This window comes from Dipodomys merriami, unplaced genomic scaffold (assembly GCF_024711535.1).
Source record: "Dipodomys merriami isolate MVZ:Mamm:240054 unplaced genomic scaffold, mDipMer1.0.p SCAF_9, whole genome shotgun sequence".
NCBI lineage: Eukaryota > Metazoa > Chordata > Mammalia > Rodentia > Heteromyidae > Dipodomys > Dipodomys merriami.
Genome location: NW_027206512.1, coordinates 36241020 through 36261492, shown reverse-complemented (window position 1 = coordinate 36261492; position 20473 = coordinate 36241020). Strand labels below are relative to the sequence as shown.

The 20473-nt window shown below is 42.3% G+C and overlaps 1 protein-coding gene across 4 annotated transcripts in view; it reads right to left on the bottom strand.

Moving 5' to 3' along the window:
• Positions 1-20473, bottom strand: part of Lnx1 (ligand of numb-protein X 1) — a 108478-nt gene that overhangs the window by 56349 nt on the left and 31656 nt on the right. Inside the window, exon 1 of one of the 4 annotated variants that reach the window (XM_070013125.1) lies at positions 5842-6142. The exons of the other annotated variants lie outside the window; for them this stretch is intronic. Within the exon in view, the coding sequence (XP_069869226.1) occupies positions 5842-5867 (26 nt within the window). The 5' untranslated portion in view covers positions 5868-6142. Of the gene's footprint in view, positions 1-5841; positions 6143-20473 lie in introns of those variants that run through there. 4 annotated transcript variants of the gene reach the window in all.

Sequence of the window (20473 nt, the reverse complement as noted above, 5' to 3'; positions counted from 1 at the left end):
AGACGCCCTCCCTCCCTCCCTCCCTCTCTTCCTCCCTCCCTTCTTTCTTTCCTTCCTTCCTTCCTTCCTTCCTTCCTTCCTCCCTCCCTCCCTCCCTCCCTCCCTCCCTCCTTCTCTCCCTCCCTCCCTTCCTTCCTTCCTTCTTCCTTCCTTCCTTCCTTCCTTCCTTCCTTCCTTCCTTCCTTCCTTCCTTCCTTCCTCCCTCCCTCCCTCCCTTCCTTCCTTCTTTCCTTCCTTCTTTCCTTTCCTCTGCCTATACTAGGGCTTGAACTCAGGGCCTGAGCACTGCCCCTTAGCTTTTTATGTTCAAGACGCTCTGCCATGTAAGCCACAGCTCCACTCTAGCTTTTGGTAGTTAATTGGAGTTTGGTAGTTTGGTAGTTAATTGGAGTTTCATGGACTTTTCTGCTCTGGCTAGCTTTGAATCACGTTCCTCAGGTCTCAGCCTCCTGCCTAACTAGGCTTCTGGCTATAGACTTTTTTTTTCTAAATACAATTGTCTGGCAACTTTTTTCCTTGAGGAAGGGGTAGACTAAGGACACCAACAGTATTAATCCACTCAGTGTCTTCTTCATGAAAACACCTGTTATATAAAACTAGCCCAGACCTAAAGCAGCAGGTGCCAAGGGAACCTACAACCTGGAGACCATCTCAGTGCAGGCCACCTAGGCTTATTTCAAACAAAATGGAACAGAGCAGCTCCCCAGAGCCCTGCACTTTGAGACTCACAGAGGAGGTTCTTCTCAAGCCAGTTGGAAAAGAACATCCCTAGGACTATCATTTGGAGAGGAAGTTCTGACCTCAGGAGACAGAATTCCTGAAAAGCATTCAAATCAGTCCTTCTGGAAAGACAGGCATCAGAATGGGTTGAGTTTGTGCCCACCTTCCAAGGATAGAGAGTGTGTGTGTGGGGGGCAGGGGAAGGGTCCTCGCTAGATGCTGCTTACCTGGGAGGGTTCTGACCCAGCCCTGCAGCAGGGAATACTCCAGGCTGCCCAAGCATCACCATCTCAGATCAAGTACCTCCCTCTCCAGGAGCCCCTCTCCCTACTCCCAGTAGAAGTGTTCTGCTCTCTTTTGGGACCAAAAGTCCCCATAGTTCCCTGTCTGAATTTTGAGGTTACCTCATACCAGCAGGGACATTAAACCCAAAGACCTTGCTATGAAGCAAGCACATATGTTCCTCAATCCAAAATAAACCAACTAGCAGCTGCGAGGCTTTGTTTACTTGGTTGGCTGACCACCTTCTAAATGGCACAGGGGCATGGCCTGGGGAGGGAGAGGCTGGGCTTTCTTTTCTGATATCTCTTAATGCTCTAGGTATCCTTGGAAGCAGGAACTGATGCACCCAGGGGGCTAAAAGGGACAAAAAAAGGCCCAAGAAGATGAATGAAGGCACCAGAGTTGCCAATGCACTTTGGCAATGCACTTGGGCTCCACTGTCCCCTTGGGAATTAGAATTCTAAATACTATTGTTTTCAACCAGGGAAATTTTCCCTTCCAAGGAACACCTGACAACATCTGTAATGTCTGAAGATACTTTAGTTGCCCCAACTGAAGACTTTTTTTTTTTTTTGAGACAAGGTCATGCTATTCATCTCAAGCTGGCTTCAAATTCACAATTCTACTGCACGAATCACTCTGGCCAGATCCAGAAACATTTCTGATTTGTAATTTATTACAATTGGCATCAGTGGAGGGTAGAGGTCAGGGATACTACTAATACTACTGCCAAGTTGACTGCTCTACAGAAGAAAGAGGTATCAACTGTCTGTTTATAACAAGCTTGCACACTGAGATTTGAAAACTGTGTGCATGTCTTGGCAGCCAATGACAGGTCAAGGTACACAGCAGAAGGGGAGGATATGAAAGCAGATATAACAAAACCATTCTTATTAGAGACAGTCATGGCTTATTTCCCAAAGGTATCCAACAGAGGCCTTTTGCTTTTGCCATGGGCTGTGGAAAGGAATGAGCAGGAGGAATTAGCATGAGCATGAGAAGAAGGGCCAGGTTGTGCTAACCTGCTCCTCAGTAACATCAACCTCCCTGCCAATCATCCCACCAGTGCCTCATGGTTGATGGATGTGGCTCAAAAGTGTCTTCAGGGCCTCCTCTCAAGTGTGCCATGTTTCTGAGCAGGGCCCTGTCTTCAGCCTTGATTAGCATCATCTGAGGATGGAAAGTGGGGAGATCACATTGAGTCCTGCATTTCCCTTACTTGGTATCAAACAGATCAGCAGATATGGGAGGATTTAGGGCAAACAGGTCAACTATCTGCTAGAACTTAAGAAATTGACATATCAAGTGGTGGTGTTATGTGGTCTACTCTCTGTCAGGATGGATACCAGGGAGCCTCAGTGCCCCAGCTCTGACTCCCAGCACTGTTGGGAGAGTCATTGAGAAAAGTTCTGGGAAGAGGCTTTCTAGGGAACTGAAATGGGAAGAAATGACTGCATGGAGGCAGAAGGAAGGAAACTGGGAGCCTTGGCTTGTTCCATGAAAATGTTTTCCTGCTGTCACAAAGTTGATGGAAGTATCTGTCATTTCACTTCTTGGAATGAATCCCTATGGCTGGAAGGAATCTGAAGAGCACAGAAATGAGCTTTTTTTAAAAAAATATATCTGAATCAGAATTTTAAGGCTTAGTCTTGTGTTGTTTTAAGAACACAAGGCATAAATCAAAGATATGTGAAGCCCACCAATATTTTTTCTAGCATTGCTTAATTAGGTTCTGTTTGGGTTGCTTAAGGCATGACTCCTTCTGTCTGTTTTGCAAATTTTGTAATCATTGACTTTCTCTCGATATGTTATTATTTCCATGACATAAGACTCTGAATGTTAATGTTGCCACAAGAGAAGTATTGCCATTTGGCCAAAAATTGCAAATTATTTTACTCTGCTTACCTACAAGGGCACATAAGAAATCAATCCAGTAAAACAAATTGGCTCATTATGTTGTAATGAAATGGGACATTAATTATTTTTATGATTACTTCTACCATTTTTCTCCATGAATATGCTGTGTTTATGTTCTCACCCCCCCACCCCCATTCTCCTTCTCTTCATTCATTACCATACCTTTTTCCTCTCTTCCTCATTTACCTACTGGCTCAGTTTATGAGCACATTGGTCAGAGCCACTGTTACTTTTACCTTTCGTATAGCATGACCTGACAATGTTGACTAGGACACTGTCACCCCATTTTAGACATGAAGAGCTCAAATACCAAAGTATTATACTTAATTAAGCATGGTATTTTTTATTTATTTATTTATTTATTTTTTATTTCCGGTTGTGGGGCCTGAACTCTGGGCCTGGGCGCTGTCCCTCAGCTCTTCAGCTCAAGGCTAGCGCTCTACCACTTGAGCCACAGCGCCACTTCCGGCTTTTTTCTTTTTGCTTATATGGTGCTGAGGAATCGAACCCAGGGCCTCAGGCTTGCAAGGCAAGCGCTCTACCACTGAGTCACCTTCCCAGCCCAAGCATGGTATTTTTGAGAGGTGTTCAGGGACTTCATCAACAGTTAAGTTTTGTGGATTCATCACATGACCCTGACCTGAAGTTTTTCTACCTGAATTTTTGTTTTTGTTTTGCATTAATGATAATACTGGGACTTGAATTCAGGGCTTTGGCACTGTCCCTTAGCTCTTTTATTCAAAGCTGGTACTCTACCATGTGAGCCACAGCTTCACTTCTGCCCTGGGCTGGCTTCAATTCATGATCCTTAGCTCTCAGCCTCTGAATAGCTAAGTGGGAGCACCTGCCTCTCTCTCTCTCTCTCTCTCTCTCTCTCTCTCTCTCTCTTTCTCTCTCTCTCTCTTTCTTTCTTCCTTCCTTCCTCCCTTCCACCCTCCCTTTCTTTCCTGGTCATGGGGCTTGAACTCTGGGCCTGGATACTGTCATTGAGCTCTTCAGCTCAAGGCTAGTGCTCTACCACTTGAGCCACAATGCCATTTTTGGCCTTTTCTGTTTATGTGGTGCTGAGGAATCGAACCCAGGGCCTCATGCATGTGAGGCAAGCACTCTACCACTGAGCCATCTTCCCAGCCCTGGTATATTTCTTTAATCAGCATATTACAGCATCTTGTAGCTGCCTTGCCATTGTTTTATGAGGTATATCCCATGGCAGGGTGGAAGAGTTTGCTTTCTTTCCATGAGGAAATGGGTAGAGAGTAAATGAAGGCGTTTTCCCCACAAAATGAATGCCCAAGGTCAGTGAATGCACCTCCTATATTCTCAAGTGCAAGTGAGTCCAAGCTCCTAGTGGGAACCCCCAGAAATGCCAAATAAGAGGACTTCTTCCTATGACTGAAGCCTCTCACTGCACATTCCTGGAAGAGAGCGCCAAACATAAAGCCACAACCACTGAAGGCGTCTCCTAAGGAATTCTTAAAAATAGTCATAATAAGCTGGGCGCCGGTGTCTCACACCTGTAATCCTAGCTACTCAGGAGGCTGAGATCTGAGGATTGTGGTTCAAAGCCAGCCCGGGCAGGAATGTCCGTGAGATGCTGATCTCCAATAAACTACAAGAAAACTGGAAGTGTCACTGTGGCTCAAGTGGTAGAGTGCTTGCCTTGAGCTGAAAAGCGCAGGGACAGCACCCAAGCTCGGAGTTCAAGCCCCACAACTGACCAAAAAAAAAAAAAAAGTCATAATAAAGTATCCAGAAGGGATCTCAAAGGTGCCCAGGCTACACACAATTCTGACTACAAGGTTCCTCTTTTTTCATGATCTTCACCCTAGAAAACAGTACTTCCTACAAAAGCACATTTTATTTTTTTCTAAATTGTTATAAAGGTGTTGATTAGAGGAGTTACAGTTATGTAAGTCAGGTAATAAGTACATTTCTTTTTAGACAGTGCCACCCCTCCCCTCGTTCTCCCCCAACAAAAGCACATCTTAAAGTGTGTTTGGCAGCACAGCTGTATCAATTCTGGATTCTATCTCAGGGCCACCACATTCCCAGTCTAGTCTTCCTTCCTTCCTTCCTCCCTCTCTCCCTCCTTCCTTCCCTCCCTCTCTCCCTCCCTCCCTCCTTTCTTTCTTTCTTTCTTTCTTTCTTTCTTTCTTTCTTTCTTTCTTTCTTTCTTTCTTTCTTTCTTCTTTCCCTTTCTTTCTTTCTTTCCCCCTTTCTCTCTCTCTTTTTTTTTGCCAATCCTGTGGCACTGCCCCGAGCTTCTTGTGCTCAAGGCTAGCGCTCTACCACTTGAGCCACAGAACCACTTCCAGACTTTTCTGTTCATGTGATACTGAAGAATCAAACCCAGGGTTTCATGCATGCTAGGCAAGCACTCTACCACTAAGCTACATTCTCAGCCACAGTCTAGTATGTCTTTATAAAGAAATTTATCAATGCTGAAGTGACACAGCTTCTTTGTTCTAAATGCCTCACCAACACAATCACAACAAATTACTCTTTTGTGTTTCTAAAATAGCTGGTGCTCTTTCTCTTAATTCTATATATATCTAGTGCTACAAATATCTAATGAAACAATACAAAAGCTATAACAAACTGCACTTATTACCTCATATAAATATCAACATCAGTGCGGATTTTCTGCTCCAGCCCAAGTATTTTTTCTCTATTCCAAATATCTCTAACACTTGTTAAGAGTGATCACCTTCTGATTACAAAGGAAAACCTATCTTTGTGGTTATTGTTTTATACATAGCCCAAGCATTATTCATGACATTAGGTGAACACTCACCTCTAAGTCTGTTTCTGAATCTTAGGGTGGTAATGCAGGAAGTAATTTTCCTGTCAACTTTGATCTCTCCCTAAAATCTATGGTAAAGATGGAGGCAGTTAGAAAAAAAAAAAAGACAGTCAACTTACATGAACCCTTTTATGGAGTCAAACATACAGCAGATTGCAAAGGGTTCTAGGCCAGCCTTACTAACCACATCCTGCAACACAGCAAGGAAGGGAATGTGTTTGTCACTGACAGCAGAAACACAAATTTCAATGAGCAGAATTCCTTCCTCATAAATATTCTAATCCACTCAGTTCCTTCTTTACAGGAAATGGCATGGGGATGAGCTGGGCTCGTGTCCCTAGGTGGAGGTCAGCTGAGTAGTGTGGCTGCTGTCAATAGCTATTTTTCTCTAATGAAGCCCATTCTGAATATGAAATAGTAGAGAACACAAAGTAAAGTATCAGTCTGTTCTCATTCATATATAAATATATATATATATACATATATGCATACACACACATATATGTAATATCAACAGTAGGTCAGGAGTGTTAGTGTATGCCTATAATCCTAACTAGGCGGGAGGCAGAGGTAGGAAAATGGAGGTAGGATGCCTAACAAGTACAAGGATTTGAGTTCAAGTTCCAATACTACCACCACCACCACCACCACCAATATCACACAAATGCTACCTAAAAAACACTCTCAAACACAAAACCCAGAAGACAGGAAGGGGGCAGGTCTACATAGGTAGGTGGACATCAGGATCACTCTTGGGGACAGGTAGTACTCCTCAAATGGCCAGGGAAGACCTAGCAGAAGGTCGGCAAGCCTGAAGTCCAGATACTCAGCCACAGAAACCCCCCTGTAGTTCAGTGTCTTTGGCTTCCTACCATAGCTGTCTTTGCAAAGGTGTTTTTTAAATTTTTTTATTTTATTACATGATTACACAGGGCTCCACTGACTTCACAGAGAATACAATGAGGAAGCAGGCAGACCACATGAGGTGGGGTATGGGACTGGAACCCCTATGCTTTTCTGATTGCATTAATTCATCTCTGAGAGCATACTTAATCCCATGAACCTCAGATACTATTCATCTGAGTCAGCTTAAATTTTGGAAAAAATCAAAGTCAATCAGCTTGCTCCCTCTGACAGCTTCAGACTGGTGTCACGGCACATGTTGGGTTAAAATAAAACCTCTTCCCCAGGTAGCCCTGTCTCATTTGATTCATCTTTGATCCAAAAGCTGTGATTGAAACAGCCTTCAGACACACAGGTGTTCAGCTCACTGGGGACACCATGTACAGATTTTAACTCGAGCAGCCAGTAGTGTCCATTCTCATTATTTTTATGGCCAAGAAAGACGAAACATGAACACATTGGAACAAGAGCCCCTTGGGGGTAGAAGAGAGAGAGAGAAAAAAAAGAAAGGTAATTGAAGACCCTCAACAAAGACAGAATGTTCTGTAACTTCTGGAAGCAATCAGAAAAAAGAAAAAACCAAGCCAAACAACCAGTGAACATTCATGTGCAGACAACCTTACATGACCAGGTCCAGGAGATCCAACTGGTTGAAGAAGAGGGTCCAGAAAGAGAACTTGTTTGTCTTAATGGAGTTAGATCCACACTCCCTCATCAGTTGTGGGGTTTGAACTCGGGGCCAGGACACTGTTCCTGAGCTTTTTTGCTCAAAGCTAGTGCTCTATCACTTTGAGCCACAGCCCTACTTCCAGTTTTCTGATGGTTAATTGGTGATAAGGGTCTCACAGACTTTTGGATCCAGGCTGTCTTTGAACTGTGATCCTAAGATATCAGCTTCCTGAGTAACTGATATTACAGGTGTGAGCCAACAGCACCAGGCCTGAGTTAGATTTTCTGACTACAATCCAATCACTGTGTGATCAGCCCATTACATCAAAGGTGTTTGTGGTACACCACAACATGCAAAAGTGCTCATGGTACAATCATACCAGCTAAAGGCTCCCCTGGGCACTAAGAGAAACATGAAGACCCCCTGCCAACTAGAGAGCCACATGCCCAATGCCAAAGTCTGGACTACAGATCTGTCCCTATGTCCCCTTCCTAGATCTCTTGCAATATTTCCCATCCTTTGACCTTCTAATCACACAAAATCTTGAAAAGTGTGAATGTTATTTTACTCTCTGTTTGTGACAAGAACAGGAACATTTGTAGGTATATTTGCCTATTGAATTAGGCCTAGGTTGATAAAATGCTCAGATGTTCCCTAGTGCTGCCCACTCCTGTGTAGGAATTTTAAGCTTTTGAGAACATTTTAGAACTCTGAAATGTCTGTTCTAATTACATGAGCACATGATTCATAAGAATATTCTTTTGTTTGCAGAAAATGACTCAGTCCTAATTTGTTAGGTTAAACCCCAGGAGTCTCAATGTCCGTACTGTTGTTGACTAAAACCTACGCTAACCAAGATGCTGCCCACTGCATTATTTTCCAAATATGCTTTCAGAGGGCATAAATTGGCTTCTTGTAAGATCTAAGGTGTCTATCATAGCCAGGCTGTTCTTAAGAATCAGCTTTAATTAGGATTTGATTTCTACTGTCATCAGTTTTCATGGGGACACTGGCCACATATTTAGAACTAGAAATTTAGTATTTTCCATTGCTCCAGTTGTTTTTGATCAGGCTATTAATCAATGCCAAGTGTAATACTATTTGAATGAAGCAAAATGGCATGACAACTATCCTGTGCTTGCTAACAATACACAACAATGAGGTGTCCTTTGAATGCATACCAACCGTAACCCCAAAGCCAAGTGCCACAGTATCTTGTAAACATCTTAGGAATTATTAGCCCAGTGTTGGGTGGCTCATGCCTGTAATCTTAGCTACCCAGGAGATCCGAGGATTGAGGTTCAAAGCCAGCCCAAGCATAAGAGATGAGTGGGAGTTTTGGAAAGCAGTCATGGCTCAGAGTGGTCACAGATTGAAGCAGCCTCATATATTGGGGTCATACATTTGTCTTCAGAAAAATGAGGGCATTGGCTTTAGTTCTAAAAATAGCTAGCCAGAATGTATGATATGATTTCAGGATTCTCCAGTGGGTGGGTGGAGGGATTAATTTAGTTTGATACCTTGGCAACTGGATAAACTTTAGCAAATTCTCTGTACAATCATGTGGACTTGGCAAGGTCATGTCACACTAAAGAGGTTGGATTGAATAACACTGATTCTCTGGGGAAGGGTGAATAAGTAGTGCCAGAAACTATTTACATAGTGGAAAGTTCTTAGCTTTAAGAGACTTCATAATTTCATAGGTCTGACTAGCAATTCTATTGTTCATTTTTTTCTAAAGAAATTCATAGTTCACATTTCTTTATTTTAGTTTTTGTACATTTTTAATTGTAAAAATATTGTACAGAGGAGTTATAGTTACATGAGCAAGGTAATGAGTATATTTCCTATCGAGCATTGTTGCCTCCTCCTTTGTTTTTCCCCTACCATCCCTTCCCTCTCACCTCCACTGAAGTTGTAAAGTTTGTTTTCAACAATGTCTTGTACATCTCATTGTTACAATGGGTCAACCTGTATCCCTGCTTAAGCATTTTGTTTTTTCCTTTCCCCTCCCCATCACATTTTATTCCAGTTTCTAATCCAGTTTCTATATCAAGTGGAAAAGGGTAGGTATCTCATCAGAAACCCTTAGAATCAGTGAACAGATTGGAATACTTGAGACAAGTACAATTAGAGGCTATGACAATAAACTGTATCAAATAAACTCAGCAAAAGGAAAATATATGAGTTGAAACAAAACATGTTAGCAATAGCTTTAAAATCCATAAACTCATTCCAGGTCATGAAAACCAATAGTCCAGCTAGCCTATTTTGGGTGCTGGTGGAAAGCAAGAGCAAACACTGAAATAAAAACTCTCCAAGAAGCAAACACTGAAATGTAAACATTAAAGCCCTGAAATAGTAAACTCTTTCAAAAGCATAGTTTTGAATTTAATACTTTTATACTGGAGAATTACAAACTCATACCAATGCATTTGGACAAGAAAATTAAGTAAAAAACTATTTGGCAAACATGAACATGCATAAATCAGCTGCACCAGATGACACATGGCCCTAAGGAATAAAAGAATTTGACTATTATGCTTACTGAACAACTGTGTGTGTGTATGTGTATGAATAATTATTGCTGAAAATTACCCTGCACTCAGGAGGAATGTCAGACAATTGGAAAAGGACCAACAATGTGTGATAATGATATAGAAAGAACACAGAAGGAAGAGACAGGAGAAAATTAGTGCATGATAGATAGAATTGTTGGTTTAAGATACTGTGGAGAAAGTGGTGCTATGTCTCAAGTAGTAGAGTGCTCACCTTGAACTGAATTGCTCAGGGACAGCGCCAAGCCCAGAGTTCAAGCCCCACAACCGACTCCCCCCTCCCCCCCAAAAAAGAGACATGGTGTAATATTAGGGCAGGAAAATGAAACTATTCAGAAATCCAGGAATGAGCCAGGAGCCTGTATTCCTAGCTACTCAGGAGGCTGAGATAATGAGGATTACGGTTCAGAGCCAGTCCAGGCAAGAAACTCCATGATACTCTTATCTCCAATTAACTGCTAGCAAACTGGAAGTAGTGCTGTGGCTCAAGTGGTAGAACATTTGCCTTGAGCTGAATAGCTGAGGGATAGTGCCCAGGTCCAGAATTCAAGCCCCATGACCGACAAAGAACAAAAAAAAGAGAAAGAAAGAAAGAAATCCAGGAATGAATAAACAGAGAACAATTTGCATTTAAATTTCCACTACTGAGTTTATGAAATTATCTTGAAGACCAATATACATGACTGTTTTTATTGTAATTAAGACTATAAAGAGATTGGAGAAGGAATTGTTGTGAAGTGAACAAGTTGTGTTTAGGGCAAGATCACTATTGATCCAAAGATCCCAAGAGAGGTGACCATTACTGAAAATGGATGAAGATCCCAAAGCAGTATGGTGTCAAGCCCAGTCAGGCCTTAACTACCCACCATTTGATCTGGATCAACCAATTTATTGTGTGGAAGTGAACATTGCAAAATGTAAGGATGACACCAATTAAGAAAAGCCCCAATGGACAGGAATAATAATAATAATAATAATAACATAAACTAGGTTAGCCACAGACACATCTGTAGTTAGAGAGAATCTACTAAAACCATATCAAGCAACAAGCTGGAGAAATTTGGAAAGTAACACAATTTAGAGATGAGGAAGTTAAACCTGATTTCTCACTGAGCAGGGATGCAGATGGGAAGGGAGGCCATTCGCATTGCAAATCCATATTCAGAGCATGTGAGCAAAGTGATATCTAATCAGTGATTAACCTACCCTTTCCCTCCCCTCCTCTTCTAGAACAATCCATCGAAGATGAAAGCAGAAGAATGCAGCCCACAGTAGCTCTTACAGGGCTCTCACTCACTAACCAAAAGAATCCTGGGAAGACCTACACAGAAGGCAGGAGGATTGAAATCCAAGACCAGCCTCCAGCATAAACATGAGATCTTATCTGAAAAATAACTAAAGGACTGGAAGCATGACTTAAATGGTAGGGTATCTGCCTAGCAAGAACAAGGCCAGAGTTGAGTTCAAACTCTAGTATAAAAAAAAAGACACTAAAAGAATGAAGTGGGAGAATTAAAAAAAAAATCCAATTGACCAAATTAGTTATCTTGTAATTCAAGAAACCCTTTATTTCCTTAGTCTCCTTCACCTCCTTGTTTTATTCTGAGGCCCAGATATCATCCTATTTAGGTGTCATTGGACTTTTCAAGCCTCCAAAATAGATTCTAAGTGTTGGGAGATTTAATGGAAAATCAGCACTTGTTGAAGACTCATAACTCTTGAATGATGTTAAAGAAATTCTAACTCTAGGCTGGATGCTGGTGGCTCACATCTGTAATCCTAGCTACTCAGGAGGCTCAGATCTGAGGATTGTGATTCAAAGCCAGCCCAGGCAGGAGAATTTGTGAGACTTTTATTTCCATTAAACTACCAAAAATGCTGGAAGTGAAGCTGTGGCTCAAGTGGTTAAGCTCTAGCCTTGAGCAAAAAGAAGCTCAGGGACAGTGCTCTAAGTTCAAGCTCCAGGACCAGTGTGTGGGACACACACACACACACACACACACACACACACACACACACACACACACACACACACACACACACACACACACACACACACACACACACACACACACACACACACACACACACACACACACACACACACACAATTCTAATTCCTTGAAGAATTGCACTGCTGTCCCAAGTAGAACCCAAGGAGGCCCAAAGATGAGAATCTCAGAAAAATGTTCAAAGTAATGAGACACTAACTTCACTGTCCAATGCTAGGGGAATCGTTCCTAAAGAGAAAAAGTGCACAAGGGAAGGAGAGTGAGAAATTAGTTTACAGAGTAGTAAAGGTGGAAATACAAACAATGAACGCAGCTGGGTGATGCTCATGTGCCAGGCATTGTAATGGGCTTCTCTGCATGGTCTTTCAGGCCTCCTTATACTCCCTGAAGCTGGCACCATGACATGCCCAGGTAAGCTGCAGGGCCAGCATCTGTCTGGGTAAGCTCACGTTCATACAGTCATACTGTATATTCCTAAAGATACCACAGGGTTTACATCTCAGAAAGGAGAGACTTCCACACTGCTGGTGAGCAGATGCATTTCTGTAAGAACTAAGAATGGTGGCTAAGAGGGAGGTATTATTCCAGATGCACGTATAAAAACATCCCTTTGATCCGTTGAAATCTATCATCAGTTAGCTCATGAAGCTGAAACAATTTTGGGCTGACTACTTTAATGAACATCTTTGAGACCTCTTGTAATTTGTTTTCTTATGCCTACTTCAATGCAAAAATAACTGCATAAAATAGAAAGTGCCATCTGTAACTTAATTCTAGCTGGCCAGAGAAACTACCCAAATATTCTACCCCAAACAGTGGCTCTATATGGAAATCACTTGTCTGGCTCAGAATGCCTGTCAGTCCTCTCACCTGTCTGGAATTATATATAACCTGAAAAACACATAGCAACATCACCATCACCATGACAACCAAAAGAGATGCAATTGGGGGTAGAGGCGGGTCCTGGTATCAGGATGCCTGCGTTCCAAGCTGTCTGGATCACTGAGGTACTTCTGTAACTTCACTGCATCTTGGTTTTCTCCTCAGTAAAACAAGGTTCTCTGCATTTGCAGTAAGGTTCAACTGAGGTCACTTATTTAACATCACCAAGGCTAATCATGTTTATAGCACACTTATACCATTCCAGGTGTCTACTAAGTGCTTTGTGTATAGTGTATCTAACTCTTGCGCCATGAGGTAGGTACTACCATCAACATTAAGATGAAATATTTCAGGCTTCACTGAGGGTAAATAATCTACTCCAGGTGATCTAGTTAGTTAGAGATACGCCCAGGGTTTGTATTCACATCTAAATGGTTTCAGCAGCCACATTTTTTTTTAATGTCAAGATGAAGCTTGGAACTGCTTTAAAACAGAACACTACCCTTCTTCTGCCAGTCTTGTGTCAGAAATGCTTAGAATTATGTTAAATCTTGCAATGTCCTATTCTGAGATAAAGCTTTGTTGCAGGCCAATGACCCTAGGTTCTTTTTATACAGAAGCCACCAAGGAAGTCCCATGATGCCATGCTCTGAGCATGCCTAGGAGGTCAGACTCTAGCAGAGGACTAGGATGCTCAATCCCTGCAAGGTCACATGGCTCAGTAAGTTACATCTCTGGCATTGCTTTACCTAAAGCTGTTGAGAATTTTAGCAATGATAGCAGTTTTACTGCTTCCTGGGGATACATTTCATACACTAATGGATGCATCGTTATTCTCAACACAATGTCAGGACCTGTTCAAGGTCACATAGGTAGGGCTGAATCATTTGAATAAGTTGCTCTTCCTTGGTTTATTTCTATAAAAGGACTAGATCACCGCGCCCCCCCCCCCCCCCCCCAGGCCTCCTGTAAATAGCTTCGGATCCATGGACTCCATCAACCAATCATGTGCTAGGTTGAGTCTTCCTCTTCCAATAGAGGAAGCGAGAGAAGCTTTCCAGGAAAAAGGAAGTAGAGCCTGCAGTGTCAAGCTACAGTGTCAGGAGCCAAATAGCAGAGCAGTGACTCTTGGGGGTGGGGGCAGATAAAGGAAGGACTCCTTGAATGTCAAAGCAGAGCTGCAGGCCTGGGTGACCCTGGCCTGCTGACAAATGACTCAGACTTCTCTCCGACTCCACCCTAAGATGCTAGCCACCTCTGTCTCAGCTCAGGTAAATCACTTACCTGCCTCTTCAGGGAGAATGGGAAGAAGAGAATGAATGTGAGCTCAATAATTTTACTTTTCTGATCTCAGTTCACCATGCTTGCTGGGGATGCAGTTCTTAGCAAATTTCATCAAATTAAACTCTGTCTATTATGAGAGCGGCTCTCATTTTACAGATCACCAAAAAATAAAAATAAAGTGCCATTTTTTTTAATGCAGTCTGCTTTCAGAGCTGTTAAAAGCTTGGCTGAGCTTGATGAAATATGTTCTTATAACTATAGCCCTTACCCTCAATTTAAGAGGTTCTTATGTACTGGTATGTAGTAAATACTTTGTATGTTATTCAGTACCACCTATGAAGTATTATTACCCATTTTTAGATGAGAAAATCTCAGAGATGTTAAGTAACTTGCCCCAAATTACCCAGCTAACAGAGACTATGTAAACAACTTTGAGCTGGGTACTAGTTACCTGTAATCCTAGCTACTCAGGAGGCTGAGAGCTGAGGATCATGGTTTGAAGCCAGCTCAGACAGAAAAATCCACCTGAGACTCTTATCTCCAATTAACCACTCAACCACCAGAGGTGGAGCTGTGGCTCAAAGTGGTAGAGCCTTGAGCGAAAGAGCTTAGGGACAAAACCCAGGCCCTGAGTTTAAACCCCACAACTGACCAAAAAAAGAGAACTTTACGTCCGCCTGACTTCAGTGTGCCTGGTTACTTGCTCAAGTTGCCTCACTGCAGCCTTCTGTTGAAGGCTACTTGATTATGGATGTTGGAGTAACAAGTGGCCTCAGTCACGGTCTCTATTCTTCCCTCCTCAAGCTCTGGGTAGAGCTGCTAATAAAGGAAGAAGGTGAGAAGAGGGTGCAGGAAATCTGGAAGAAATCTAACTCTGTGTCTACAAAAGGAGAGCAAAAACAAAAAGGTTTAGAGAGGTACCAGGCCCACCATGGGTTAGGCTTAGAAGGGTACCAGGTCCACCAGGGGTTGGGTTGAGAAGGGCACCAAGCCTGTTAGGGCTGCTTCTCTAGAGAAACCTACAAGATCAAGAAAACAGAGTCAAGAAGAAAGGGGAAGCTGACTTATAAAAGCTTGGGCAGAGAGCAGGGTTTCTATGAGATCTGTGATTACAGTTCAAGACTCTTGGTACCTGTAAAAATCAAAGAGGAGACCTACAACGTGTGACAGCATCTTTTCTTCATGAATGTTTATTTAAAAATGCTCAATGTTTCAGGTTTGGCCAAGCTGGCTCCTCCCAAGCCTACTGTTATGTTTATGACAGAGATGGGGGTGGTGGCCCTCAGAGAACACAGTCAGGGAGAACACAAAGGAATCATCCCTTTCCTCTCTCTCTGAGAATGGAATATGACTAAGAGGAAAGGATGCTCCCATAAGTTTGATTTGGCCTGCAAACATGGGCCATCTCCTGCACCTTCCTTCCAAGAGAAATCCCACAGACTGTCAATGAGAAAGCATCCTCTGGTAACTTTGAAAACGTTGTGTTCTAATGCCAAGGAGTTCAGAGAGTTCATTTCTCAAGCAGTGGTGACTAAAGCATGGGAGAAGGGGGGATGGCGCTAACACTTTAGCAACTTTCTTACCTTTAGAAATGTTTTTTGTGTATGTGCATGTTCAATAACAAATATATGAATGTAGTAGTATATAGATTAATGCATACATATATAGATAACTAGATATATAATACATATAATGCATATATGATATGCATGATCATTCATATGAACATATAATTGATTATATATGTATATGTATAGGCAACTATATATAATTCTATGCAAATACATATGTACAGGCATAGGTACAAACTCCCTTCTTGATGTGTTGACTGAAAATTGGGGAGATTATCCCCCTAAAAAGAAGATGTTTTACTGTTCATCCTCTCTACCTCCTAGAAGCTCCTGGTCATTAAAAACACCCAAATTGGCTGGGCATAATGGCTGTCACGCTCAGAAGGCTGAGGCAGGAAGACCACAAGTTTAAGGACAGCCTTGGCTACATACACTGTCTCAAACAAAGCAAAACCAAAACAGAACACTATTCAATGGATACCAAATCAAAGTTAAATGCAAAAAGTCTTTATTTAGTATTGAATGTTTGAGCTCTTTTCTTCTTAATATTTCCCTTAATATAAATAGTAGATTTAAATTATTGTTTTATTTTCTTTTCCAGTTACTAGTCTAGAATTTGGAATTTGCCAAAAGTGTATTCCACCACACTCATCTCAAGAACTCTTGTATCAGTTGGAGGAAGAGGAAGAAGAGGAAAGAAACTTAAGAAAATATAACAACTAATGCAAAGCAAACTGTAATAAAGAAAATTATGAGACAAAAATGAGGTTTTTGAACTGGCTTGTATTTGATATTAAAAAATTATAATTACTTGGTTTTTGGTATTCTTTTTTTTTTTTTTTTGTCAATTATGGGGCTTGAACTCTGGGCCTGGATGCTGTCCCTCAGCTCTTCAGCTCAAGGCGAGCGCTCCACTACTTGATCCACAGCACCACTTCCAGTTTTCTAGTGGTTTATTGGAGATAAGAGTCTCACAGAGTTTCCTGCCCAGGCTGGCTTTGAACCGTGATCCTCAGATCTCAGCCTCCTGAGTAGCTAGGATTACAGGTGTGAGCCACTGGCGCCTGGCATTGGTATGATATTAATATGTCCTGTGGTCACATTTCTGAAGGATTAGCTCTTTGGGAATGTAAGTCGGCATACAGTAGAGACACTTGCACACCCATGTTTATTGAATCACTCTTCACAGTACCTAAGCAATGGTATCAGCCCACATGCCCAGCAACCAAGGAACAGATAAAGAAAGGGATTTTTTTTTTTTTTTTTGCCAGTCCTGGGGCTTGAACTCTGGGCTTGGACACTGTCCCTGGCCTCCTTTTGCTCAAGGGTAGTATTTTACCACTTGCACCACAGCACCACATCTGGCTTTTTCTTTGATTAATAAGAGTCTCATGGATTTTCCTGCTGGGCTGGCTTTGAACCATGATCCTCAGATCTTAGCCTCCTGAGTAGCTAGGATTACAGGAGTGAGCCACCAGCACCTGACTAAGAAACAGATTCTTAATGGAACATCATTCAGCCATAAAGAAGCCATAACATTACATTTTGTAGGCAGATGGATGGAACTGAAAAACACTGTACTAGAATAAGCCACATATGGAACCTAGAACTAAACATATAGATATTATATACATTATATATAACCCCAGCACTTAGGAGGGGCTATTAACATGTTCAAATGAATTAGAGAGGAAATGGAGTCTGAGGCCATGCTGGGTTGTACAGCCCAGTCTACATAGGCAGATTCTTTTAAGAAATAAAAGGCTGTTTTCTAGAGATTACAATATTAAACATTTATATAAACACTGTGCTGTCTGAGGTGTGCTTCAACATAATTCAAGGAAATATCCATGAAACAAGACTAGACATGAATGATTAATTATCAACAATTCTCAGTTGTCTGACAGTGAGTATAAGACACATGGAAATTTACTGTACTCCTCCTTACTTTTGAACTGTTTGAAAATTTCCATTATCATGAGCTAAAATGAGAAGAAAAACCAACCAAACATTAATCAGTGAGATTAAAAAAAAACTCCAACTTTGCCTCTCAGTCATCTGACATACTCATGTAACTAGAAAAATCAAACAATTTGCCATGCATTAGCGTAAACTCTTAAAACTGCTGAGTTTTCATTGGGCAGCAGTTTTCCAAGGGAGATGTCCTACATGAGACAGTGAATAATTTGAAACTGAAATTACTTCACTGCTGGCCAAAGAGAGCTTGTTGATTATCAAGGAGAAGTAAGAGCATAAAGCAGGGTCACAATGCTCTTTGGACATCAAAGGATCATCACAAAGCTGAATTTTGATGAGTCTGATATAAATGGGTCAGGATCTGGTTGTTTTCATTTCCTTTACAAAACACACCAGAAATAGCTCTGTGAATACATGAAATGCATGAAGATCTTCAGAGAAGAACCCAAAGGAGCCTGGCTTTGCCCCAACCAGAACGGGTCCTCATTGCTGTTTGAATATGATTTTTCTACTTCACCCTATTTCCTCTGTAAACTCTACCTCCTTCCTTTTGGCTTTGAATCCAAACTGGCTAATGAGCTTTACAACATGACAAAAAAAAAAAAAAAAAGCAAGAGATCAGTGGCATTTTTTTTTCTTTTTTCCTTTTTGAGCTTTCAGAGTGCCAAGTTCTCCCCTTACTCTATAGACTAGACAACACTATGCCATCACCATTAGCAAAAAGCTTTAGATTCTTATCTCCAATAAACCACTCAGAAAACCGGAAGTGGAAGTGGTGCTGTGGCTCAAGTGGTAGAGCGCTCGCCTTGAGCTGAAGAGCTGAGGGACAGCGCCCAGGCCTAGAGTTCAAGCCCCACAACCGGGGGGGTGGGGGGGTGGGGGGGGAGGGGGGATGCAGCCCTAGACTATGTGGTTCAAGGCCCAACACCTGGCCTCAGTCTGGATAAAGCCAACTAGAGAGAAAAGAAAAAAGCCTGATGGCTAGAAGACCTTGACCTAAGGAAGAGTAGTGGAAAAGCTAGACCACCTAATGAGAGATGCAAAAATCAAGGCAAGCAATCTTGTTACTTGAAATCCCAGGATGCCCAGCTGGGTTTAATTGAAGGTTCGCTCTGGCCCGTGAGCCCCGAAGTAATGTCCTCATTATAGAAGTCGGCACACTGATCGCTGTGTGCTTCACAGCATGTTTTGAGAAAAGTTCTCCTAGGGAGATGTGAGTGGTGGGTCCTTGTTCCTAAGGCCCTTAGTGGGTGATCTGTGTCCCTGACTCCTGGGGTGACCCCAGTGTGCAGGAAGGACACACACACAGCTTTCCTCCAACCTCCCTCCTCCTCCTCCTGCTCTTGGCAGTTTCTATAGGAGGCCTCAACACTCCACAGCCCTAAATGATTCAGGTTGCAAAATCTGAATCACTTATTTTCAATTTCCTGGAGTACAAAACTCCAGTGGGAAGAAGACGTTGCTATTGAGAAGTACTGTCTCAAAGGAATCAGGGTTAAAAAGAAAAAAAAGGAGCCGGGCGCTGGTGGCTCATGCCTGTAATCCTAGCTACTCAGGAGGCTGAGATCTGAGGATCGTGGTTCAAAGCCAGCCCGGGCAGGAGAGACCGTGAGACTCCTATCTCCAATAAACCACCAGAAAACCGGAAGTGGCGCTGTAGCTCAAGTGGTAGAGCGCTCGCCTTGAGCTGAAGAGCTGAGGGACAGCGCCCAGGCCCAGAGTTCAAACCCCATGACCGACAAAAAAAAAAGAAAAAAAAGGTATTCTGGCAGGAATACTGTAATAATGATGCTTCTAACAAAATTACTTATTGGACTCTAAGTTAGAGAAAGAGAGCTGTGATTTCCTAGTTTCCTTAATAATAATAATAATAGTTATATTATTATTATTATTTTTTTTTTTTTGTCGGTCGTGGGGGCTTGAACTCTGGGCCTGGGCGTTGTCCCTCAGCTCTTCAGCTCAAGGCTAGCGCTCTACCACTTGAGCTATAGCACCACTTCCGGTTTTCTAGTGGTTTATTGGAGATAGGAGTCTTACGGTCTTTCCTGCCCAGGCTGGCTTTGAACCCCGATCCTCAGATCTCAGCCTCCTGAGTAGCTAGGATTACAGGCGTGAGCCACCAGCGCCCGGCCATATTATTATTATTATAATGACACAGTTAAGCAGTAGCATTAGTATTAGTTTTGGGGTATATGTCCCTCTGGCAACCATTCGAAGCTGTCTGGTTGATAACTGTGTCATTTCAAGCAGAGGATGGAAAAGCACAGTCCTCACATTCTGTGTGCCGGCTCCATGCTCACTCAGCGTCTGCTCTATATACATCGGCAGGTCACAGCCACCACCAAGCCTAAGATGGTGAAAAATATTCCCAAGGCTGAGAGGGACTGTTCATTTTAAACGTGGAGGCAATTGGAAATAAACCGTTTCGATTTTCTGCCAATGGCTCTCAAGGGTTTGCTGTGCAGATAATAAAATGTAGGTATCACCCTTCCAAGTTTCAAGATTTTCCTGGGAGATTTTCTAAACTAAATATTTAAAGACACATGATGAAAGTCACAGCAGATCACCAACAACTTCATTCCTCAAGCACAGAACTGTGTTCTCAACCAGCTGAGAACAGACTGGTCTGGATCTTTCTGAGTGGGATCACATCCTCTTCTATGGTAAAACACACACACACAACAACAACAACAACAACAAAAGGTCTTCCTTGTCACAAATTGCCAAGCTATAAAACAATCTCATCTTATTCAGTTCCACTTCAATCTGTACGTGGCATTGATACCTCCCAGGCTCTCCAGCACACTCACCAGGTGGAGTGGAATGACATGAAAGTTCATGATGATGCACACACAGCACAATGTGTGGGGGACATGTAGAAAGGAGATAACTGT